This window comes from Juglans microcarpa x Juglans regia, chromosome 3S (genome assembly GCF_004785595.1).
Source record: "Juglans microcarpa x Juglans regia isolate MS1-56 chromosome 3S, Jm3101_v1.0, whole genome shotgun sequence".
Taxonomy (NCBI): Eukaryota; Viridiplantae; Streptophyta; class Magnoliopsida; order Fagales; family Juglandaceae; genus Juglans; species Juglans microcarpa x Juglans regia.
The window spans coordinates 2,236,514-2,263,004 of NC_054599.1; the positions used below are offsets into that span (position 1 = coordinate 2,236,514).

Genomic DNA, 26,491 nt, shown 5'->3' on the forward strand with positions numbered 1-26,491 from the left:
CGTCTTTGTTTCTTTCAAAATACTGTTGATTTTATAGAAGTTTGGATCTATACTGCAAGTCTGCCACACTCGGTGGCAATAAGCGAGTTGACGACTAATAATGATCGAGAACGAGAAGGACGCTTGCAGCCAGCAGGAGATAAGTTTGGTACGAGCTTATAGCTGAAGGGAGTCTTGATTTTTGTGTTTCATCGATTCAAAGACACTGTGGATTGGATGGTTGGGGTGCTTTTACTTTTCCTTTATGCTAGCCCACCCAACACAAAAATGTAGCTACTTTTCCTACCTACTCCGGCTCACGAACAATATAACAATAATAAAAATTCTGCCAATATAATAATATTTATGACATGTAAGGAATAACGTTTATCGCTTATATTATAATTGGATTATATGATATCTCTTGTGGAGGCTGTTCATCGGTACAATTTGTCATTTGTCAAAGATATCAAAAAAATTAGAATACATCAGTGCACTTTGGATTTAATGAGTTTATGTGGAACCCAGCAAGCAGGTCTGGTCGAACAGATAAAAGGGGTATCCTGATTCCTGATCGCTTAGTTCCGCAATGCCTCTGTCGGGACTCGGGAGCACCCGATTACTCAGCATTGCACCTTCATATTTCTTACTAGCGCGTCACCTTTTTATTGGACAGTCACTGAGACGTGGTCACTTTCAAGACTACAGTGAATCAACACAAAAACCCCGAGGAATCTTCCGTCAAAAATACCAAGGGTAATATAGTCATACACCCACCAACCCCGCTCGGAATCTGGGGCTGAGACTCCCTTGGCCCTTAACTTCATATACAGTTCCACATTTATGCCCCTCCTCTCTCGGTGGCTCTCTCGTCCTTTACATTTGATTTCGATCCCAATCTCTTAGCACCCCGGCGATCCCTTCGTACCGATGAATGGCCGTCCGGTTGCCCTACTTCCGTCCACTTGTTAGGGTTTTTGTTTTCTCATAGTGGCCGGGCGGTTCAACGTCAGAATGTTTCGAAATTAGGGTTCGGGTTTCTGATTGGAGTGCTCGATTTTGTTGAGAGGCTTCACGGCTGGGGTTCTGATGCCTAGTCTCATTGGCGAACAACCGTTCGGGTTCTCGAGACTAGGGTTTTGAATTTCGATCTGAGTGCCAAATTTTGCTTACGAATTTGAAAATAGCTTTTCCGTTTTGGTTCGGGAGGCTCCTGTTCGGTTTTCTAGTTTGTTTGAAAGATGCCGAAGAGTTCGCGGCACAAATCGAGCAAACACAGTTCGAGGGAAGTGAGGGAGTACTCGGACTCCGAGAAAGATTCGAGCTTGAAGGATCGGAAGGGCAAAGAAGAGAGTGGCGGTGGCTCTAGGGTTTCGAAGGAATCAGGCTCGAGTGACAAGCGGAAAGTAGATTCTCTGAAGGATGCCAAGGACCTGTACGGGTCTGGGAATGGGGATTATTCTGAAGATCATGGCCCTTCAAAGCGAAGGAGGGAGCGGGCTGCCGACGGAGTTAGTGATCGGTGGAATGGCGGCGATGATGATCGGACTGAGGTTTCAAAGAAGTCCAAGGAGTCGAAGGCTATGGGTGAATTGAAGAGTAGTAGTAGCAGTAAGAGGAGAGAGGAGGGTGTGGGAGTGAATGGTGAGAGTGAGGAGGCAAGGAAGAGTAGTGGGAAGCACCGGGATTCGGGTCGAAAGGAGAGTAGGGAAGGCTTTGAAAAAGAGAAGAAGAGTAAAGATGGGAAAAGTGAGAGGTTGGCCGTTGATAACGAGGAACAGCGGGAGGCAAAGAAGGGGGTAGAAAAAACTGGTAAGGTAACTGGTTAGATTGTTGGTTAATATGATTTTCTGTGATTTGTAATCGCATTGTAACCTTACCCTTCTCTTGTTATGACTAATGATGGATGTTAAAGTTTTAGAACATTAGGTCGTATCCAGCATTCGAACTAGATACCGTTAGAACTTGAGGTTGTGTGAGATATTAGGGAGGACCTTGTGGTTTTTGAGTGCTGATCTCAAGCATCATAAGTGGAAGAATATTTTCTTTTTGATCTAGTTTTACATCCCCATTACTTTTTGAATTAACTTTGTGCCATTTCAGTGGCCGAGGGGCCTAAATACATTAGATTGCTTACTTATGTTAAATTCTTTCGTTCCCAATCTTTATATCTTAGTTATATCTCTAGTACTTCTAGAAAAATATTTTAGATATTTCTCATGTTTTCTTCTGATTGGAAAAAATGATACTAGTACATTGTGATGCGATAGTCTTACATATCCAGCAATTGTTCTCATGTTTATTACAAGAAAACACTGCTAAGTGTGTTTCTGCTCTTTAACCTGAAGCAATTATTAGAATTAGAAGCATCACGATTACTAATTAGGAGCACCATTTTACGTAGTGCCTAAGATGCACTGTAGCTATGCTAAAGAAGGTAGTTATTGAACTTCAAAATCTAAATTGTTAGTTTATTTATTATGCTAGTCCAATTCATGGGATCGTGTAATGAACACCACAAGTTATTATGCTAGTCCAGTTCTCGAGCCTATCAGAGTTTTCTCTACAGAATGCGTGGGATTTGGAGAGAATGGGAGTTAGATTAACCAAACCAAGTGAAGTGTTATGCCTTTTTTTTCCCTGGATTTTCTCAAGATAATCATGGGTTTCAGCTTATTTTACACGAGTTCTGATTAATTTGGTGGAATAATGTTTTAGGATTAGTAGTTAAAGGTGGTTTATTAGTAGTCAAGAGAATTAAATATTGGGAACTAGGAATCTTTCTTGAGATTCAGATGATACATGCATGTTTTTACACTTGAATTAAAAAAAAAAGGAATGTTAAAACTTATTGCATACAAATTAATGTTATACCATTTGTATGTTCACAATTATGTCCAGATCCTATGAGAAGATATTCATTTTTCTGAACTTAGTTTTTATGCCAACTTAATTGGATTGACTATTTGAATAATTTTTTCCATCTTTTACTTTCGAGGTCAACATACTTTGTTAAGTCTTTTGTAATGATGTCTTTTTGTGTCGCCACCCGTGCCTTTTTGGGCGTTCCTCTGCTTTCTTTGGTACCTCAGATTTTACCATGGTAACACTAGAACTAGCAACTGTGTTGTAATACTATTTTTGGGTGTTCCCTGGGAGATAGTTATAACAATCATAGATGGATCTTCAGTTTTTTTTTTTTGTTTCTAGTGTGATGTAGGTATTTCCTTTGTATATGTCCTGTGTATAGTGTCAGAAATAAATTCTTAGCTTTTAGCCTTTTCTATTCCCAGCTTGTATTTACGTGTTTTTTCTTGTATACCTCCTGTGTACTTAAGGCTATGTCTATTTACTTGTTAATATAATTCTCTTATTACTTAAAAAAAAAAAAAAAAAAAACTTGGCAACCCCTAAGGATTGGCTCAAGTGGTAAAGACCTTGGGTTTGGGGGTATACTCCCCCTAGGTCTAAGGTTCAAATCTCCTTGGGTGCAAACAATCTCTAGGGGCCATCAGACTAGGGGATTTTTCCCTTGAATTACCAAATGTGCACTTGTGGGAAACTCCTTGTTGAGGGCTTGTGCACCCCGGGGATTAGTTGGGACGTTGTGCTCCCAGACACTCGGTGCCAATCAGAAATAAAAATAAAAAATTCTTACATTTTTGTTAATTGTGATTTGTTGAGTCGGGTTTTATTTTTCCAGATATTATTATGAAGTAACGTGCTTGGTTTGAGTTTGGGGTGTGATTGCTCACATGATATGACTTCAATGTTCAGCATTCTGTTTGTATATTCCTGATTTTTAATGCACTGCCCACCTAACTTATCTTTTCTGTAATTATACCGATAAAAAGATTATCTTTCCTGTAATTATGATGATGTCTCCTGTGTTCACTAATAACATTTCTCTATTTTAGTATTAATCTTCTTTCTAGAACATCCTTCTTTTCATGTGTTTGGTGCCCATCTAATGTGGACATACTGAAAGCAGGCTGATGATTTCTTTTTTTTTTTTTGAGATGAATAAAATTTTTATTGAGACAAGTAACAAGGCAAAGCCAAGTACCCATGAAGTATACAAAAACTGAACCTATTACATGTCAGGAACTAGAAAAAGAAACAAGAAAATCATGGACACTAGTTCTATTAAATACAATAGCCGAAGCCCACTGAAATAAGGAATTAAAGAAAAAACATCTATTCCAAACAGTGGCTATTTGCACATTACCCCTTAAACCTCTCCAGCAAGCAAAAAGGTCTACCACCCACCTTGGCATCACCCAGGCCATACCACACCTATTGAATACTTCATAACATTACAAACTGGTTACATCACAGTGATTGCATAGCTTTTCTTGGATTAACTATTGCCACATCATGCCTCGAGAACAAAAAAATAATTGCATATACATTTGCTTGGTATGATTACTCTTTATGTTTTTTTTTTTTTTTTTAAATCACAAACTCCTTGATTACCCTTACATCCTAAGTAGTATTCAGGGTGAAATTCATGCTTGATCATAGTTTGCGGTTGCTTGTTAAAAAGCTTTGTCTTACTCATAAAAAAATAATCTGTGGTTGCTCATCATGGCATGACAACTCCTTTTCCAGTTTTTTGAAGATATAATGGTGGTTGAGCCATTATATAATATTTTAGTAATAGTCCTCAATGAAATAAGAAAAGAAGAAGACCCATTCACTCTTGTAACTTTTCAACTGCCTAGTAGTCTCAGATAAGTATTAAGCTTGAGTGAGGCATACGAGGAAATAGCATTTTATAATTGTATGCACTGCAATTATACCTTATGAAAGACATGTATCACATAGAGGAGTGTGGAGAAGTGATGTATCTGTAATCTTTGGTAAATTTTCGATCGGTTTTTGCTCTTGATTTTTCTTTGATAAGAAAGAACAGTTGACGTGGAGTACAATATATTATTTTTGAACGACCTTGAATATGGTGTTGGATGTAAAACTGGACTATGAACCCACTGTGTTAGTCAGTTTTCACAAGTAATTGTGCTCTTGAACTATTTTTTTAATTAGGTGCTTCTCTTGTATACGACCTGTGTGCAGGGGCTTTGCCTTTTGTCATTTAATAAAATTTTTTATTAACTATACAAAAGTTGTGCTAATGAAGAGCTGAGTCGTCGATATTACATAATTAAACTTTGTTTTGGGAAGAAAGTGTTTTATTAATAAAATTAGTATGTAAATGTGTTATATAATAATAAATGCTGTAAACTCATAGTGGCTTAATTCATGAATTGAGTCAAATGGGTGCTTTTATGCATTCATTTTTTTTATGATAACTTGATTGATCAACAAAGAATCTTCTTAATTTCAAGTTCAACTTAAACAAGTATTAGTCTGACTTGTGACCTAGTTCCCTGTCTCTTTTATTGTTACTTCCCTGATTTTTTCAGTGGACTTCACACGTTTTATTAATGAGATATGACTTATATGAGAAAACCATAAATGAGATATAAAGACTGTGTTATGAACTTTTATGTGAAAACCATGTAGATGATCCAAACTTCTCTGGTTGGAACTCCAATTAACATCTTCAGTTCTACCTGCTTGTAGATTTGAATGCCCGGGATGAGCTGCGAAGTACTGATGAAAACCAGCTTGAGAGACGAATGAGGAAAAGAAGAGATGGTTCTGGTGATTGGGAAAAGCATCAAGATGACATTCGAGAGATTAATGATAGACGATTATCATCTAGGGATGATATTGGCAAGGATGGACGACAGAAGGATGAAAAGCGCAAGGATGAGAGGTGTAAAGACAAGTATCGGAATGACATGGATAGGGATAACAAGCACCATGATGAGAAGAAAAGTGATGAGCACCTTGCCAAAGATCATACTAGCATCAAATCTGATGATAAGCATGCAAAGGTTGAAAAGGATGCTGTAGAAATACGACATAAGAGAATCAAGGACAGTGACCGTGATCGAGAGCGTGATAAGGATCATGGTAGGGAGCGAGACCGGGATCGTGAGCTAGAGGTTAGCCGAGATCGTGATCGTTGCCATGACCATGAACGTGAACGTGATGGAGACCGTGGGCGTGATCGCAACTATGATCGTGACCGTGACCATGACCTAGATTGGGAATGTGATCGAGATCGTGACCATGGTAGGGATCGTAGTCGTGATCGTGGGCGTGAGCATGACCATGACTATGATCGCGACCGAGAGCGAGACCAGGACCGTGACCGAGATCGGCATCGTGACCGTGATGGGTCCCATCTTGATGACCGGAGTGCTAGATACAAAGATGGCAGGGGTAAGAAAAGATCACCAGATGATCGTGATGATTCTAATGATAATAAGACTAGACTTGTCAAAGCTCACTATCCTGACATGGAAAATAAATCTTTCATTGGTGGTAAAGTTGACTCAGATGCTGATAGGGGGAGATCTCAATCACGCCAACCTCATGTTGACACTACTATTAGTAGCAACAGGCTCAGAACTTCGCCCAGCTCCAGTGTTGGTGCAGACGAGTACAGGTAGTTGTCTTACTTCCACTCCATTTAGTTGGGATCTGGTTGGAGTTAGCATATTTGTTTATGTAAATCATCTTTTGAATTGTCTTTGCTCTGTTAATTTTTATGGTGATTTTCTAGGTATGCTTGTGTTAGTATTTATCACTATCAGGCTATTCGAGTTTATTATATTTGAAACATGTTCTTGTACTATGTTAAAACTGTCTCAGGCGAGCCTGCTTAGAAATGCACTGTGGCAAACTCTTTGTTTTTTCCTTAATTTTCATATTTGTGGGGTTTTTTTTTTTCTTTTCTTTTTTTTTTTTGGGGGGGGGGGGGGGGGGTTGGTGACATAAGTTTTGTGTCAAATGACAAAGACATTGTTGAAAAAAAGATGGCTTTTCCCGGATGAAACGAAATTGGATTCATGTTGTGTCACATGAAATATACTTGTTGGTCCATGTTTATGGTTGTTCATTTGTTGCCCTAGGAAACCATCTTTAGTTGTATACTAGTTAAAATTATTTTGATTGTGGGTCCATGGTTAAAAGTGGTGATATTATGTATAGATTACTGTGTTGATCATGTCGAGAAAATAGTACTACGAGTGATTGTTTTGTAACGAACATTGTGTCATTATCTTTTGTACTAATGTATTTTTATGTCTCATTTGAGATGAAATATATGGAACTTGAATTCACATGAAATAGGTCAATAGAATTTTATTGGTTTGTGATTTGAACCATATATATTCTTTTGAAGCATATGGAATTCATAGTAAATTTGATTTACTTTTATTTCTTTGTGTTTCAGGCATTTAAACCCAGAAGATGTTAAGTACAGGGATAATAAGTCTGAACAGAGGCCCAGAGCAATTTCTTCGAGAGAGGTAAGTGTTTTATCTGGAGTGCCAGAAAAAGGTACCAAGTACAGATCCACGGAGAATTACATCAAAATGGATGACATCCATTTAGGGGATATGTCTACTGAAAGGTCTTCAAGTTCCAAGGCATCACCTAAGGGCTTTGTTGAAAGATCTCCTTCATCTACAAGTATTGACCGAAAATATATGAATAGAACTGGTGTTAGACGGAGTCTTGATATTGAAGAAACAGGGCGGAGGAGCATTGCTTCTATTGATGCAAGAGATTTCTCCACTACCGAGGACAGGCTGTATCGTGACCTTCCATCAGAAAAGCCTCTTTTGGATGATTCCCCTCGGGCAGATTCACCTTATTACAACAGAACTAGTCAGAGCAATGTGTCTTCTTTGATTCCCCTACCATCTGCTTTTAGAGCTGGAGGTGACAGCCCTTCTTTTGTGGGTTCATTTGAAGAAGATGGTAGACTGAACTCCACTGCTCGTTATAAGAGGGGTAGTGATTCCAGTTTGGCAAGAGGACATGGAAACGCGTGGAGAGGTGTCCCAGGTTGGTCTTCACCTGTACCAAATGGCTTCATTCCTTTCCAACATGGACCTCCTCATGGAGGTTTTCAGGCAATGATCCCACAGTTTCCATCACAACCTTTGTTTGGAGTTAGACCTGCTGTGGAAATTAACCACTCTGGGATTCATTATCATATCCCTGAAGCTGAAAGGTTTTCCAGTCACTTGCGCCCAGTTGGCTGGCAGACTATGATGGATGGTTCAGGCCCTCCTCCTCACTTGCATGCATGGGATGGAAGTAATGGTTCAGGCCCTCCTCACATATATGGGGGTGCTGAATGGGACCAGAAAAGGAATTCGATGAATGGTAGGGGGTGGGAATCTAATATGGACTTGTGGAAAGGACAAGATGGTGATATTAAAAGGGACTTGTCTTCCCCATCCCATAAAGGGGATCATCCAGTGCAGGCCCCTGTAGATGATACTTTGGCTGTGAAGGCAGGTCAGAGGTATCGTAATGAAGAGAACCATCAGGAGGTTTTGGCAAAAACCACTGAATTAAGTTTCACAGGCACTTCTCCACCACAAGAGACTTCTGAGGTTCTGCCTAAACCTGGCCATGGGAATGCAGCTGATCATTCTAAATTTTCAAGCGATGATCTCTCTCATTTCAGCCGCTTTTATCTTTCTAAGCTTGATATCTCAGCAGAATTTGCACATCCTGAGTTGTATAGTCGGTGTATAAGCTTACTGGATATTGAACAAAGCACAACTATGGATGAGGACACCACTATGGATGTATATGTGGAGGTAGAGAATCTTGACAGAAGTCTGTTACTTGCTTTGCTTTGGAAAATTTCTAGACTTATTGATAACTGTTGCATCAATTCTTTTATGATGTGACAGGATGGAGGAAGAGCAGATCTTAAATACTTTAATAACTTATCAAGTCATTCGCTTTTTCCTGCCATAAAAGATTCTGTTCTTCAGGTAACTTTTATGATGGATGAACATAGTAAAAAGTTGCTACTCCTGGATATTTATTTTTAGGTTGTTTTAGTCGTCGCTTGTAATGGTTTGCATAGTAGCGTGTCTGTGGGCTACACCTGGTGGTCAGGATGCACGCTTCTAATTAGAGGTTATTAAAGTCTTCAATTACTGGAAGAGAAATCTTTACTTTAGAGCTAAATAATACCTTTAGTTGCCTAGTATTTACGTATGATAATTGCAAACTAATCATATCTGTTTTCTCTTGTTGGACAGAATATTGCCCAAATTTTATATACAAAGACTAAATGTATGTATGGGTATTGATTCTAGATTCTCGTTAGTTGATATGCTTTCTGACTTGCAGAGAGCCATGGACCTCTACAAGAAGCAGAGGGTGGAAGTAGTGGGATTACTGTCAATTAGAAGGGGAACATTAGGCATTATTTCAGCATCAAACCAGGAGACAGTAGAAGAGCAAGCCCTTGTCTGTGAGGTGGTGGAAGCAGAGGAGTCAGTCCCTACTATGGACGTTAAAATGCCAAGTGCGCACATATCAACTGTAGATCTGAATAAAGTGGAAGCTGTTTCAACTGATGTCATGCAGGAAACTGAGGAGTCAGTTTCATCCCCCGCTCTGGGGGTGCAGAATTGCATCGGTACCCCTCGGATGGAAGCACCAGGCCAGGCTATTGGTGGTGAGAACCCAGGAGAACCACTGCCAGTTTCCAGCAGTGAGAACATGGTCAGCATGCCTCCCAAAGAGATGAATTTGGACGTTGCAGATGGGGCTTGTCTTCTGACACGGGAAAATGATACACAGTCGACCACCAATTTCCCCATGGATGGTGAGAACATCAACTGGGTTGGCAAGACCACCAATGGCAGTAGCTCTTCCTATTGTGCAGAGGAAGGGCTTTTGAGTGATGCCATAAATGGGCCTAAATGTTTTCCGGTTGGTTCTCCAAGGGCTTGTGAGGCTTTGATGCCTGGGTCAAATGATTCTGAGTCGGTAATTTTAAGTCGGATACATCGTTCTCCTGAAAGTACACATTGAGACAATTTCTATAACTCCGCTTTCTTTATTGCATTTTTGGTTTAAGGTATTTTTGTTGCTTCTCTTCAGCAAGGAAATTAGAATAAAAAGAAAAGAAAAAAAGAAAAGAAAAGAAAAGAGAAATCTCCTCTTTTGGTCCCGTGACAGGGGGGTGGTCAAGCCCCACATCATTTTGTGCGTTTATGCAAGATTTTTGTGTGCGGTGGTCCTCCATTGAAGCCCATTCTTGAGAAGGTCAGGTATCTGTGTTCTCTTTTCTTTGTTTTTTTAAGTTTTAGGTCGAAAGGGTTAGTATACACACGAACACTCTTACAACATGCCTGCATTTAGGTTGGACAACAATTTCCATTTATATTTGCTTCTTGTTTTATTTTTGAGAATCCGCACGCTCACACAAGCCTGCATGCTCGATGCACGTACCTGCACTTTGAACATTGACAAAAGTAAATACATTCCTCCATTTGTGGCTGGTCCATCGTTAATTTTTATTTCAATATGATATGCATTGAAAAAAAAAAAAAAAACTGGATGGTACATTGGGCAAGCACCTTTTTATGCCAATTGGTCTATAAAAGGCATAGTCCATTTTCTATGCTACAATAGACAGATGAGTCAATATCAGACATTTAAAATGTTCCATGCTCTAGAGCCACATTTTTCTCACTCTTTTATTCGAGAGAGAAACGGCAAATCTTTTGGACAAAGAAAAATCCGAAAATAAAAAACATATCGGAGTATTTTTGTGGAAAAAAAAAATTGTGAGATAGATTACTGCAACAATATTACCCTGATATTCACATATATCCTATTAAAGAAAACTGTGTACTTCACCTTAAGAATGAAAAATGTGTTATATGTATAGGTAATTTAAGTTAAAATTATTAAATTACAGTACTTTTCTTTATTGAGTTACAATTGCCCTCAATAGACTTCAAGTCTCTTTTTTATCGGGTTAGAACTACCATTTGAGAAAGGAGCCCGGCTATACATCAGCCGCACTCTCTGCACACCTTACATGTTTTTTTTTTTTTTTTTCTAACTCAACACATTAGGTGTGCTGCGGTTACAACCAACAGTAGGCTGATGTAAATAATTTTTCTTAAAAAAGATTACTGTCAAGAGGTGTCAAATTTTGTTAATGGGTCGTGTCAAGATATGTATATTATACTATATGGGTCAATCCGAACACGTCCCGTTAAGTTTATCGTGTCAAAATATCAAATCCTAATATGACCTATGTTATACACGACCCGACCCGTTTTGACAGGTTAATGAATATTACGAAATAGGTTAACACGACACGACCTGATCCATTTCAATCCGTTTATGTAAATTTGTTGAACATACCCGAAATTAGCCCGTTTGACCTTATTAAGCTTAGCATAATTTTATATAAATGTTAAAATCACAATATTTATAAACAATATAAAACTAACTACAAATCCAAAATTACAATCCAAACAATAAAAATATCAAAATTAAAATTTCAACAATTTTATTTTTAGGTATAAGGGTATAATAGTAACTTTGAACTTTCTTAACGAGTCATAATTGGACAAAACTAGTTGACCTATTATCAACCCGTTAAGCAATCATGTCTTAAAGAGTCAATTCGTTTTGACTCGAATTCGTTAAGAAAAATTTTCTTTAATGACTAAAAAGATTTACACAACTCGGCCTCGTTTGTGTTTGTTTTTGTAAATGAGATGGTATGAGATGAATTGAGATTAAAGTTAAAAGTTGAATAAAATATTATTAGAATATATTTTTTTAATATTATTTTTGTTTTGAGATTTAAAAAAATTAAATTGTTTATTTTATTGTGTGAAAATTTATAAAAATTGTAATAATTAAATGAGATGAGTTAAGAGGAGTTATAAAATCAAACGAGACCTAAACTCAAACTCACTATTATCATGTTGTGTTTGTGTTGGGTTAACGGGTCGTAAACATATTTTCACCTCTAAATTTATTTACACAAAACTTTGGAGATGGCATTTGAGGGAAGAAGCCATTGCCAAAAACACAAGTAAATGAATTTACAAAAAAGCCGAAGGGAATTAAAGCTTTTTATTAAGCTTTAAAGATTGTCAAGAGAAAATAAAATTAAAGAAAAAGAAAGAAAAATACATAAATGGCATTTTTCTCTTTTCTTTCCTCAACAAAAATGAAAATTTCAAATTTTGTATGAGTGTGAGATCCCACTAGAGAGGGAATGGGTTAGCGTTCCTTGCGGAGAAACAATGGGGCATGCACTGTGTATCATCCTAATTCATGAATTTCCGGCAGTTTGGAGCTTTACATAAACAAGGGACTTTAAATTCATCAGGCTCATCAGGATCAAACAAGTAGTCATACCTGCAATATGCAAAATCCATGATAGCAAAGTAAGCCCGAGTAGAGAAACAGAGGGAGTTCAAAAAAACAAGTGAGTTGGTAGAGCGTTTACGTCAGCTCGTCACCAGCAGATACGTTAGTCTTAGCAATAAGTACAATCCGGCTTTCATCATCACCCACACTCATGATTCTCGCATAGCAATTGGGCATACACTGGATGATTAAGGTAGTAAACAAAATTAATGACATCAATAACTGTATCATTAGGTGAAGAAATGAAAATAAACATGAATTCATATCCCTTCTATATTCCATCACATGATGGAAGGCTGCCTACACGATGAAGTTCAGGGGGTCAAGCAATTTATTTCAGGTTGATGAGGAAATGAGAAAAAGAACTGCAAGAGAAAGCAGCAGCATCTTAGAGCGATAAATTATTTCCTTCAATCACAACTCACCGAATGGTTGATAAGGCGTGCTATGTTTCCTTTCTCCGTGGCATCCACCACAACCTCTTCGCTGATCTTAAAGAGCTGCAAGATTATGTATCAGAAAAGTTTATGCATGAAGCAATATATATATATATATATATATATATATATGTGAATATATATGTATAACAGAAGCAATATATTCTTTAACCACTCACATAGCAGTCCTTGCCTTCAAATCTGTAGCGTGCCTCCCTTAGATCTGCAACACTACGCCTAACTTGTTCACCACGATATTCAAGAACCTACAGCACGTACAAGTTACTCCATATGAAACATTGATTGAATTTCAATACACGAGAGCCAAAGAAACTGTAGAATCCTCAAGCATGGAGAAACAACAGGGAAGAAATAAAAGGAAAGCGAAAAAAGAACAAAGAAAGGTAGAAAATGGAAAGAAAAAGTCAAAAGTTCAGGCTTTTTTTTACATACAGAAATCACACATTAAAAACCCTGAGAGGTATGCACAGGATAGACACAGAGACATAAGATACTTCGAATGTGTACTTAAATGCACATACCCTTCAAGAATCAATGTTCATTAGAACGTTCCATTGTGTTTTAATTTTTATTGGAAATAAACAGAGGAAAACTGCATTTAGAATAAGTTAATAACATTTATCAGCCTTTTAAATGGCTGTGATTCCATGAGCAAGGTCATCGTATAATTTCACATTATGAGAATGTGGTTGAAAATATCTTAGTAATAAGTGAACAGTTTCAGCAGTGGCCTGTTTTTCGGGCCATCCATGTTGGCACGCTCCCTCCTATTGTAGGCTTATTTTCCACTGGACAGTGTTACGGAAACTTCCAACGAAAATGGCTGCTTTATTCATTTCTTATAATAAGGAAAACACAAGGGAGCCATTTCAGTATCACAAGAATTATTTTTTATAGGTATTCAGTATCACATTCAGATACCCTCAAAAGTAATCGGTCAAAAATCATGCTCAACTACATAATTTCTGTATACGCAAAATCTTAAAGAGGAAGAATAAAAAACATACTTTTGCTATCTTATATATATATATATATATATATATATATATATATATATATATATATATATATATATATATATATATACATATATTCTAGCTTTAACCAACATACCATTTCTCCTTCTTGAATGTTTCTACGTGCAAAGAGGCCCCATCCATGTATACCAGATCTACCAAAGCAAACCCTATCATTTTCAGTTCTCTGCTATCATACATGTACCCCAAAAATAGTCAGGAAGCCAACACAGAAAGTAGATTAGTATACAATTGGAAGGATGGAAATTTGCCTGTAAGTGGTTGAGTCGTTCCCTGAAAGAAGAAAAGGTTTTAGGCTCGTCTAGTACCTGCTAAGGGGAAAAAAGAAGCATCATGTCACCTCTAGATTGATTTCTAGTGAATCCAAGAAAATCACGAAGGATAAAACTATAGAGTTGCATTTAATCTAGAAAAGATAAGAAAATTACTCTGAAGATGTTCAAACTTTGTATCGCTCCTGAAGGATGATGACAGGGACTCGTCACTTTGTGGGCAATGGCTTCATCCTCTACTCTCTAGCGAGGATTGGAAAAAAAAAAAAAAGGTGAGAAAATAGCAAGGTTAATGTTATCTCCAGAAATTGGAAAACTTATAAAATCCCAAACATGTATACACAACAGGAAAACTGGAACCAACCAGGTGTTTATGTTTAAAGCATGCCAAAAATTCAATTAACTTAGCCAGAAGATATTAACAAGTCCAGCACTTTCACCACTTTCCGGTATATAAATTTGCAACCCATTTTAGTGACTGCAAGTCCGTTTAGCCCAACACCGCATTTAGGACTATTTCTGACACAGGCAGCCCCTCTCCAAGAAACCCCAAGGAAAAACTCTACAGAAAATTATATAGGATATGAAGATAAATAAATAAATAAATAATTCTAGGACAAAGCACCTTCTTGTTATTGTTCAATCTTTTAAAGATCCGGCACCTAGCAGCTGAGAAAGGCTCTAGTTCAGCAGTTTCTTCTATGGGTATCTCTTCGATCTTTTTTCTGTTAGATGAAATTAACCTTGACCCAGCCTTCTTCTTATTTTGGAGAAGGCTTTTGGCAGAAAATACCCCAAGAGGAGTTTGGATAATCAAAACAGTATCCGGATTTGGAGCCCTGCAATGAAGTTGAAACAATAAAGACAAAAGGCTAAAACTGTTGACCGCACAGGTGTAATTGCTTGTAAAGGATGATAACAGTGTAATCCAAATCCACATATTAAGCAGAAGTGAGGGAGAAAGAAGAAAGAGAAAAAGACAAATATTGAAATGAAGATCCTATACCTGTGGTAAGCACAATAAGAAACCATCTTCGTGATCTGTCTACCATTCTTCTCCAAGCTATGCAACTGAAATTTACAAGGGAGAAATGCAATCTTTTATATCAGCGGAATAATCATAAATCTAATCCAAAGAAAAGCACATTATCAAGAGCCATTTAAAAAACCATATGAAAGAATGCAAAAGGCCAAAAACACAAGTTGGTTTTGATAGAGTTGGATGAAGCATCTTGTAGACTGATGGTTTGAGGACTGGAGGCAGTATATCATTTCCTTGGCAGGGGCTCATCAGCATATCAATGCAAGCTATTTTTTTTTTTTTTTTATTGGTAAACAAAATCTTATTGATTATAAGAATAGGCAAGAGCTCAAGTATACGTGACATATATCAATGCAAACTATTTTACAGGCACATCAACATTTTAGACATCTCACAATCAAACTCACATTTTAGACATCTCGCAATCAATCTGAGCTCCTTTGTGTAGTTATCATGTGAAGTTGACTAAATTTCGAATATTCACATGCAATTGCCCCAAACTATGCCATTACAACTCAACCGAGAGGCTTTTAAGAAGTAAGCATAGAATTTATCCTAGAAGAAGATGCACAAGAATAATGATTACAAGCAGCAGATGAGAATCATGATGCAAATATCCTTCAATTTCCATAAATTTAATTTGAAACAAGGTTCCCAGCACATAACACTACTAAACTTCAGGAACTTGTTTTTCACTTTTTATATAAATGATGTATGCCCTCTAAGATACAGATTGTTTTTAGAAATACTTATTCAAACATACCTCCATGCGATACCCTGCTCTCGATGCACACATGGCATGGAAATAAGTGGAACACTTGCAACATTGTGTGCACGAACCATGAATTTGCTTGCAAATTACACAAATCTGAATTTCAAGAAAACGGGATGCAATCAGATTGATATGCTTAATATTTTCAATACCAGTACCAACCGACTCATTAAAATCAGAACGCATTCATTAAGACCAAATGAGATAACTAAACAGGACTCAAATCACTCAATTTACGCAAGTCACAGAAAACACTCTTCACCTGGATGATATTGAATGAATCATTTATCATTATTTTCAATGTACCAAAAAAAAAAAAAGAAAAAAAAAACTATGGATCAGGATAATAATTTAATGGGCTGCATTAAAAGATCATTACAAGATTCAAGCAACAAATATTCAGACTTTTCAATATGACTTCCATCCTAAACAATGAGATAAAAAATTAAATAGAGGAATTAAGCTGGTACAGCAATGAAGAAGCCGCAAGTAGATCGTATTTTCCACCTTCACAAATGAATTAGATGGTATGCTCAAGATCCCAAGAGCTGGCTCCATCATTTCATCACTGGCAAAAGAAACTTCAGGTCGAAACCAAGCGCATGTGACATGAACCCACAATGTGTCGACATCAGTTGGCTTAAGAGCACCTCCTGAGGGGCCCAAAAAACATAATCAAAATAACATTAAGATATCAATACAGGTCGAAACCAACTTCACAAATGCTTGATGAATAATGGCAAAAGAAATCAGGACAAGACTCAGGAGTTAAAAAACCATCTTTAGGTGAGGAAAGCTGCCATCATAAATGTGATACATTTCTTAAGTAACGTACACATTAATAACTGGGTAAACACAAAAAAGCATGAAAGGCAGGTTCTGCATATAGAAAATGGAAGAATTTGGTTCAGTATTTTGCAGAACATACCAAAACGAAAAAGAAAAATAAGAATATAATAATTATGATAATAATAATAACAAAAATAATAATAACAATAATAATAATAAACAGAAATTTTCTAGCTTGATATCAAAATAATGCAAAGAACTTTAAATAGTCAAAATGACCGACTCAAAACTCATGAAAGTTAATCCTATGCAAATGAACATGCCTTTTACAGGGCAAAGGCAGCACTCCCTCTTGACTTCAGGTGTTTCACATGCTTTGCAAACCCAAGAAGTCAAATCCCTAACATTTCTGGCGCCATAGCACTCTTGATGAACAGCTATTTGACATCTGAAACAAACAATGAATCAACAATGAGATTCATGTAACAGCAGGACATACATCTGTAGTAAAATCTTGAATAAAGAGTGTCTTGCTTTATGATTCCTTTTGAAGAAAAACGAGAAAACAATCTCATCTTTGGTTAGCAGGAATAATTGGACTGACCGATAATGAAAGGGAGAAAGCAGACTAACTTGCATAAATGTGACTGAGAGCAGAATTTCAGTGCATATGAAATATTTCATGGGTTCAACCAAAAAGATATACCTCTTCTACTCAGGGCAAGGGTAAAAAAAGGGAGATATAATGTTAAAGAAGGTCCTAGGCAAATATGGTCATTCTGTGGGTAATTAAATTTGGAAGTAAATTCCATCTGGTCTCGTGTGGACCTCTATCATAGAAAGTATCATTCCTTCTCTTTTCCTTTTTTTTTTTTGATAGAATTTTTTTTATATTCTAGATTTTGGATTGAAAGTCTTAAGGAGTTGCCTTTAGTGCATTTCCTTTTAGTGCAGCATTATCCTCTTGTTAACAGAATGACTTCAAATGAATGAGCCCGACACAAAAAAGTCTCAGTTCACGAATTAAATATAAAGAGTCACCATCTGGTGCTAGTGCCCCCACCTTTTTTTCTTTTGGGAGGAGCTCTCTTGGATAAAATCCAACTCCTCAGCATTTTTTTGCATAACACAGCTACTCTCAAGACTAAAAAATATACACTAGTTCTTGGTATTCTGAAACTATATCGCTCTCCAGATAATGGTCTCTCTATTTACTAATTAAGAATTCTTTAACGAACTACATAAAAAACAAGACAAAGAATAGGAGTTTTGGTTAAATAGAAAAACAAGAAAATGTCCAAAGAAAGGATCCAAAGTCGCTTGATGTAATATACCATGCATTTCTCTGGTGTATTTAAGTGCCTGTTTAGAATTATTACGATTTAATGATTAATTATAATGCACATAAAATAAGACATATTGACTTCACCGGTTGCAGATTATAATTTTGTTATAGTCCCAATCTTCTACCCATCTACATACAGCACATCGCTCTGATGTCCACTTAGCATAAACAGGTTCATACTTCTCTGCACAGAAAATTTGAGAATGCCATTAGTACAATTATCAGTGGAAGAAATTCAGTTGGTGCAAAATCTTTGAAGTGTGAAATTCTACAGTTGGAGGAACGTAAATACCTTGCAAAAATGTAAGCAACTTCTGCTTTCGTTCTTTTATGGAAGGTTTTTTAGAAGGTCTTACAGAGACAAGGGCATTTTCATGATAATCTGCTAACTGCAGCATCTGCAGAGTACACCAAGAAGGTATTAGAATACATATGAATATATTGAGGTCCATAAATTTATAAGGGAAGTGTACACAAGCATTGTTCTTATCATAGAAGATGGCTCAGTAGAATAAAGTGAATAAAAGAAATGGATGATATGTTCTACGCAAAGGTTCTAAAATCCATAACATATGTTAAACTACAAAACTGAAAAGTGCAGCATGAAGCCCCTTGAAACTCATTACGGAACACCAAATTAGCAACACTACAGGAGGAGAGAGAGAGAGAGAGAGTAGATAATATATTACAATAATGGTTATAAACTTTCCAGAAGATGATTGAGGGCCCATTTGGATACTATATCTTAGTATCTGTGAATAATAGTGAAATTGTTTGAATTAAGATGTTTTATTGGGTTTTGGGAAAGGAGAGAAAAAGTTGAATAAAAATATTATAAAGCTAAAAAATTGTTTGAATATAATTTTTGAATATTATTTTTGTTTTGAAATTTGAAAAAGTAGTATTATTTTTTGTCTTTTGTTTGGGAGTTGGGAAAAGTTGTAATGATTAGATAATGATTAGATAAAAAATTTGAAGATTTGAAATTGAAAGTGTTTTGTATTCGAGTGATGTTTGGGAAGGCAACATCTGAAAATATCTAAGAATACTTGAGAGCAGTTGTGTTGCCAAACAGACCCTGAGAAACTTATTTTGTAATCACTACTTGGTGTTTTCCCTATGCAGATAACACCCTAATATCAATCCAACAACAAACACACTCTTCACATAAAAAGAATCTATCTGAAAATGTCAAGATAGACATGAATGACAAGATATGCAATATGAACAAGTAAAAAACTGAAGCATAATACAAACCCATTGTTCCAGTGACAGCATGGAGCCTTTCACCCTAACACTAGTCCTCCAATTTTTCAATTTGGAACCTGTATGTTTTACCCAGTCGGTAAGCGCTTGCTTTTCTGTCCCACAGAACCTACACTTGCAGATGACTCTGAAACGGAAGGAACAAAGAACTTAAAGAAAGCATTTTGAGATGTTAAAAAACACTTATATTGATTATCCCAAGTATGAATTTTTATTTTTTATAAATAAAAAGAATTTTTTTTTATCAGTAAATAAGAATTTTATTAAAATAGGCAAAGCCAAGTACATGGGACATATACATAAATAATAAGACTTTTATCATAAAATGAAAAAGGCATAGCCCAAGCACAGAGGAAGTGTAACAAGTAAATTGAACAGAACTTAAAACTAATGTCCCATTTTCCACAAATAAAGTGTTGGTAATCTAAATAAAATTCTAGAACCCTTCTAGGTCTTTCTTTTTATAGACACATAAGATAATTATCAACTAAGAATATCCAATTATGTATCGATATACTTGCCATTAGGGGAGGAAATAATTGTAGAAAAGACAAGTATAATGTAACCATTGTTCATCCTTTGATCCGAGAACATCACAGATCATCAACACAAATTAGTTATTAGAGTGCCCTGAGAGTTTTAAACTTCATGCTTCCTTTATTTACTCTCAACATAAATTCAGCACACGAGTTAAGCATATAAACAGTACACCACAAAGTGTAGCATTATGCTAATGATTTCCAACCACAATATTAAAATGGATTAGCAACTAACTTCTTTTTACGAAGTAAAGGGAAGAGATAATAAGACTATCGTGAATATATGTGGTGACTGTGATTGATTCGAGAGCTTTACTGACTACTAGATTGAAGACCTACTATAATGATTACTAGTAATATATTCTTGTGAGGAGAAAATCTTTACCATGCTCAAATCCATACTCATCATTTATAAAAAAATGGTTGAATCCACTATCTCTACTCGAGTTTTGTTGGAGGAAGACTTAAAGGATTATGGTATGAAAAATTTATGCACTCATGAAGCTATTTACTCTTACAAGTGAAGACTTGGAAAATATATGCCTTCCATGTCGTTGCAGAACACAGAAACCTTCTTAGGCAGAACCAATTGACCATTATTTTTGTTCCATCTGCAACAAAAGCTCCAATAATTAGAGATACGGAGGTGAAGAAAAATCTAATATCGATCAGAATGCCACACCAGAAATGGCTTGCAAATAACAATAAGCTATAACTATTAAAATAATAACAAAAAGGAGCAAATAACAAGAATAATACAACTGCTGCTGCTGCTACTCATTACCATTGCCACTACCTCTATCATCCTCATTCCGTTTGCAACCATGAACGTTACCATTGCAATATTTGAAAAAACAACCATGAAGAAATGTAGAATGGAATTAACTCATCAAACTTTAAAAGAAAAAATGACTTACTTGAGTTTTATCTCTGACTTTTCCGACTTTCCGGAATCTGATAATTCAAAATCAAACTTTGCTTTGCAAGTCGGGCAATAATAATCAGTTCCACCCAGATTCTACCAAACACAAAGAACTTTTTACCATCTCATCATGCGGACAGAACAGAGCAGTAATGTCAGAAATCAAGTGAGGGATAAACCTTAAAATGGTTACGGGAAATTTTGCCGCACTCAGCATGCACCCAGACTTTACAACCATCACAGCGTACCTAGTTCAGAGAGGACATCCAAACAGATTTTTTTTTTTATGTGATACAGTTCTAATCTTCCAGCAGGAAAAAAATCATCACGACTCTGGAATAACTTGTAGGGTGGACTCACCCAACTTCCACTGTCTGGATGATTCCAAATCTTCTTGCATATGCCACAATGATGATTTGATTTTGTTAACTGGAATAAGAATTTGAATAAGTGGAAGATAAACACAATGTAGTACAGATGAAAACTTAGTTGGTTTACAAAACTTATTTAAGAAGCACCATATGACAAGACAGGACATACGAACCCTAGCACATGTTTTACATAAGAATTGGCCTCCAGGAATAGCATTCTTGTTTTTCTTTGTCATTTTGAAAGGAAGACCCATACCACAGCCTTCACAAGGACGTGTGGCTTTCTTCTTCCCGAATACATTCTGCAATGAAACACTTTGATTATGGAGATTTTAAGGACAATATATTGTTTAGAATAAAGAGAAATCCTCTAATCTCCAATTGGTTGCATAGAAAACAGAGACTAGGAAAAGAAAATGTAATTTGCACCTAAGTCTTATCTTATGTAGGCTTCCTTAGAAAACGCAAGCTACCAGAGTTTTATCCCCTTGCGTCACAAAAAATTAAAATCATATCTATAAGACTTGAATCTTGTTTTATTCCTTGTCGTACCTTTGCAGACAAGAAGAGCAATATGCATAACCCACAAATTATGGAGAATGCAATCAATAACTCGTGCACAAATTGCAATTGCAAACCAGATTCTGCTGATATTTTAGTTTTGATTATATACTCATCCAGATGATTTTTGAGCAACTCTATTCAGTTACACAGTAATGAAAAGAAGAAAGTGGTACCGGGAAGCAGCTTGCCTGGTTGGCAAAGTGACAGTCCAGATCCTGGGTTGAACAAGTAGCTTCTTCAACCCCCCTAAGCTGAAGAGATTCATCAAAAGTTGTGTTCCCAGCTGCAATATTTATATCTGCTATCAACTTCTCTGTAAACCCATTTTCTGCCAAAAGCGCCTCTTCCATAGCCATCTGAAATTCACATGGCTTGCAGCCAATCAATTCAGACTGCTCCTGGAACCTAGACCAAGCATATTCCCCAGTGTGCACAACAGTCAACTTAGATGACACAATTCAAAAGCAAAATTCAAAAGCAATTTACATACCTGTATACATAATCCATAAAGGGAAAAATCATCCCACGCTTGACCCATGCATAATCCTGCTCAAGATTATTCAAAGCATCCCATTAAATACCAACAGTATTCAGGCACAATAATCACAAATTTCATAAATATAATGAACAAGCTCTACATAAAACTAATAACATACCCTTTGATTTTCATTTCCAGAGTACCCAAAAAACATAACACAGGCTGCATCCGCGATACAAGACCTCAAAACCAATTCAGGCGCTTGTGTCATTGGATCAATCACAATGGCAGGCCAATACGGCTCCTTCTTCCCCGGCTTTGCCCACACTATGTCACTTGAATAGAAGTCCTCCGGCCCATACAACCCGTCTTTCCTCCTATCATTCTCCAAAAACTCAACCTCTTCCTCAACTTCCTCGATCAGGCATCTTCTATCTTCCCCCAACTGCTCGTTTGCCAATGTCATTGTACACCGCAAACTCGAATACTTCCTAATATCATTGAAATTCTTAAACCCCACATACCCTTTTTCCTCTTCCTCATACAATGTCGCATTTTTCCTACAATTGAGCCTGGGTTTCTCATCGTATATAGCTCTTTTCACATCCTGACTACCCATTTTTGTCCTGCTAAAGCTAAATTTATCTTTTTTGCATTCAGTCTCTTCATCAAAACCATAATCACGCCCACTAGTCTTACTGTCTTTCCTCCAATCCTCGATAACCGAATCATTAAAGCGTGAAGGAAGTACCTGAACTCGGCCCCGAGATGTTTTCACCAGTGGCGGCCGTGGAACGTCAGCCGCAACTGTACGATTACTTTTCACCTTCGCTCTTGTCAAATTCCGGACCTGCTTTTCCGACTCGACTTCCCCGTGGGAGAACGACAATTCGGTGCACCACGTAGCAGAAAACCCCTTCTCCGAGCTGATTATCCCTTGGAAGCTCATGGGGATTATGCCGGCGGCGATTTCTCCGAGAAGATTGAGAGGGTAATACCCGTTTTTCTTGGAGTTGTTCTTAGTCTTCCTCTTTTTACGAGTCACGGCCAAGTTCTCTTCGTCCTCACCCGACGAGTTACCGAGTTTGCTCCTTTTCAGACTCGGCATTTGAGATTTCAAATTCCGCTTGATTATCATTGTCTCTAACAAAGAAATAATCAAATGCCCACCACTTGGAATTGGAATTGGGAGACTCCAAAACCCTTGAAATTCACATCAGAACTCCAGTCACATAAACACCCATAAACCCTAATTTGCTAGAAACAGAGCAATCGCAACAATAGGGTCTGAACACCTCTATTTTCCCGATAGGCAGACAACGAAACTCGAATGAGAGAGAGAGAGAGAGAGAGAATGTTGTAGGAATCAATCAAGAAGATCGAATAGATGGAGCCTGTTAGAATAGGGATCTGCTCGCTCTCTCAAAACTGCTTCAGAGCACAGAGAGAGAGAGAGAGAGAGAGAGAGAGAGTATAATATAAAACAATTTAATACAAAATTGTAATCTTTGATTACGGAAAGCAAGAACATGAAATAATAAAAAAGAATGTTTTCTTTTCAAATTTATGGGAAAATTTCCAAAAGAGAGAGGGTGACAGAGTCTGGGAGAATTCTACAAGTAATTCAATTGTACCAAGAAAAAATCGTAATCTCTGAGATTATGCAAAGAAATATAAGAACTAATAAAAAGATTTAAAAAAAAATTGTTGGGAAATTTTGCAACAGAGAGAGAGAGAGAGAGAGAGAGAGAAGAGAGAGAGAGTCTCGGCGTTATCTTGTGAAAGTGTTTAGGGTAATAAAATGCGTGAGAAGGAAGGGGGGGATTGGGGTGAAGGGCTAACGTGCGCCTCGCGTGTTTGGAGAGCAATTTCTTCTTCAAAGGTTGTCAGACTGAAACAAAGAGAGCTTTGATGGCTTGGGCTGGGTTTCTATTGATATTGCTTTATGCAACAAGTGAAACTCTAATGTAACATGAAAAACAACGTCACAGATCCTTTTTTTCTTCTTCTTCTTCTTGTTCGCTGTCCTATGAGAATTCTGTGTATTGGAGTCCCTTTAGTTTTTAGGAACTCCATGGCGTTTATAACCATAGATTCATATAGTTTTTAGTTAAATTTGTCATGGGCTTGCTTGGTTTGTAGCGCTGCCACTTTGAATCCCATGATCAATAACATTTCGTTCTACAAATGTTGTTGTCGACAATGACTTCGAAATCTTTGCAACACAATTTCTTCGTGGGATTGTGTTTTTGGTTTGAAGGGATTTTGTCAATGTCATGGATCGGAGGTGTTCAATGTTTTTGTGTTTAAACTATAAGCTTCACCAATGGAGGTCGTGGATTTTCCCACCAAATTTTGGAGGGGTATTTTGGGCAGCTTATTGACAAATAAGTTTGTCAACGGTTTGGAAATCAGTGACACTATTGGTACGTCGATTTTCATTTTTTTTTCGTAATTTAATCTCTTCTATTTTTTGTTATGGTTTTGGACCGCTGCAGATTTACTTTTCAGGATGCATCCCATCTAGATCGGTGAATTTTCTGCAAATCTAAGGTTCAGAAAAAAGGATACGTCATTTAATGCGTAAATCGTAAGCTTTTATTACTCTTTTTTTTTGTTCTTTTCGAGTTTTTGTTTTGGAATGTTAAGATGTGATGATCGTTTCGGGTACCTTAATTGTAGCTTATCAGATTTCTTGGGGGTCGGTCGGATTTCAGAGCCACCATTGAACGGATTTCTAATGGTTTTGGTCCTTTTTATCTTCGGTTTTCTACTGTTATGTACTGTAGAGCTTTGATTATCATCCAACATTAGGTATGTTGTACAAATTTTTATGAATAATTTTACATTCAGGTTTTCTGGGCAGTCTATTGTTGCTGGAAGTCGGGACTGAAAAGAGGCCGATCTGATCACATCAGTTTGCAAGAAATTTGGCAGAAGGGTTTGTTAATTCATTTCCGACTATGTTGTCGAGAAGATGCACCATGCTGTGCCATGAAATCTCATGAATTTCTGAACCATTTCCCAAGTTCAGTTGATTTTTGTAGGTTTTTAGAATATAGATTTGTAAGTTGACGGCTTTTTTTTTAATGGTTGTTTGACAAAGAAAACATGCCCATGCTCCTAGTGGTTCTGCAGATTTTTATCTTTCCTAAATAATGACTTGCTATGGTGGGCTTTCCATGCTTTTCCACCTTTCCTTTTCACTGAGGGAAACTTGGGTCATGTTGCTGCGAAGAAGAATAGGATGAAGAAGGAGAAGCCTTTACATAACTAAACTGGCATTGAGGTTTGAATTATTTTGCCATGGCCTTGACTTTAGTACAAGAAACAGAGGCATATTTCTGAAATCTTGAGAATTCTTATTTCCTTGTCTTGTTTGTGGCGTGTTCTGGAATTCGTGTAGTGGGGTGGATTTCAATCATGATGTTTGAAATAAGAGTTCTGAAATTCCACACAACGTTTTTCCTGAAATGGTATATGCGTAGCTCCAAGGCAGTGGCCAGAAAATGCGACCGATTTGGGGTTGTTTCAAAGCTACGGTCGCTGACTTGCTGTAAGAGATAAGAGTTCCCATGTAGTAAAAGATGGTAAAGTTCTCCCTTTTTTGTTAGTAATTTCAAACAGGTTTTTCAATGGATTTATGTTTTGAAGGAGCAATTAGGAATGGAAAGAATCGGCAAAAATAAGTGAAAATGATTTGTACAAGTCTTAATAGACAAGTCTTGCACAATCTTTTTTGTAAAACTATATTAAAAGATGTAAAAAAAATCTATTCTTTTTCAGTAAGACTCATTTTTTTTAAAAAGATCTGCACAAAACTTATATGTTAAGAATTTGTACCCAACGTTATTCCAAAAATCAGTTATGGATGAAAAGGAGTTGGGTGGCGATGGTCGAGTCAAATAAAAAAATATAATATATTTGATTGAATTATTTTGTTTTATTTAAAATTAGAAAGTCTTTAATTTTCCTAACATGTTCTTTTTATAATTTCTCAACAAATGCTCATTTACTCTAGCACACTACAAAATATAAATACCTTTTGGTCTATATTTTCACTCGAGCAAAGTTTGCGAGGTTTTTCATTACTAATATGGAAACAAGAGGAATAAAGGATAGAAGATCAAGTTGCTTAAACCAAAAGTTTGAAGATCAAAATACTAATATTGATACCGTTCTGCTTCCGCTTATGATCGGTTGGGCTGATATTAGGTGTTTAACAGCCCCCAATCCAAACAATACACGTACGAAGTATTATAATAGATACAATACATTTGATCTCATCTAATTAATCCTATGAAAGTAAATTTTGAGAATGTGGAGAACTGAAAAGATTTGAGCAAGTCTTGTGAAGAAC

The 26,491-nt window shown here is 36.8% G+C and overlaps 2 protein-coding genes across 6 annotated transcripts; one reads left to right on the forward strand and one right to left on the reverse strand.

Moving 5' to 3' along the window:
- Window positions 1–766: 766 nt before the first annotated feature.
- LOC121257097 lies at window positions 767–9,955 on the forward strand. Of its 2 annotated transcripts, none has more exons than XM_041157980.1 (5): window positions 767–1,791; window positions 5,566–6,499; window positions 7,289–8,672; window positions 8,769–8,852; window positions 9,217–9,955. In XM_041157980.1, the coding sequence occupies exons 1-5, from the start codon at window positions 1,221–1,223 to the stop codon at window positions 9,904–9,906; spliced, it is 3,663 nt and encodes a 1,220-aa protein (XP_041013914.1). In that variant the 5' UTR covers window positions 767–1,220; the 3' UTR covers window positions 9,907–9,955. The 2 variants fall into 2 exon arrangements, with proteins under 2 accessions (XP_041013914.1, XP_041013915.1); XM_041157981.1 differs by having other exon boundaries at window positions 1,661–1,796.
- Window positions 9,956–11,958: 2,003 nt separating this feature from the next.
- LOC121257098 (histone-lysine N-methyltransferase ATX5-like) lies at window positions 11,959–24,171 on the reverse strand. 4 transcript variants are annotated; one of them, XM_041157985.1, is made up of 23 exons: window positions 22,310–24,171; window positions 22,144–22,199; window positions 21,842–22,058; window positions 21,263–21,391; window positions 21,079–21,147; window positions 20,898–20,966; window positions 20,714–20,814; window positions 20,315–20,407; window positions 19,249–19,384; window positions 18,284–18,389; window positions 18,076–18,175; window positions 16,970–17,094; window positions 16,365–16,510; window positions 15,849–15,953; window positions 15,050–15,114; window positions 14,669–14,882; window positions 14,200–14,286; window positions 14,023–14,082; window positions 13,848–13,937; window positions 12,893–12,979; window positions 12,702–12,776; window positions 12,356–12,456; window positions 11,959–12,264 (listed from the first exon to the last, which is right to left on the reverse strand). In XM_041157985.1, exons 1-23 carry the CDS (start codon window positions 23,267–23,269, stop codon window positions 12,174–12,176), a joined length of 3,282 nt encoding a protein of 1,093 aa, XP_041013919.1. In that variant the 5' UTR covers window positions 23,270–24,171; the 3' UTR covers window positions 11,959–12,173. The 4 variants fall into 4 exon arrangements, with proteins under 4 accessions (XP_041013919.1, XP_041013917.1, XP_041013920.1 ...); XM_041157983.1 differs by having other exon boundaries at window positions 21,827–22,058; window positions 22,310–24,170; XM_041157986.1 differs by having other exon boundaries at window positions 14,023–14,079; window positions 22,310–24,169.
- Window positions 24,172–26,491: the final 2,320 nt, after the last annotated feature.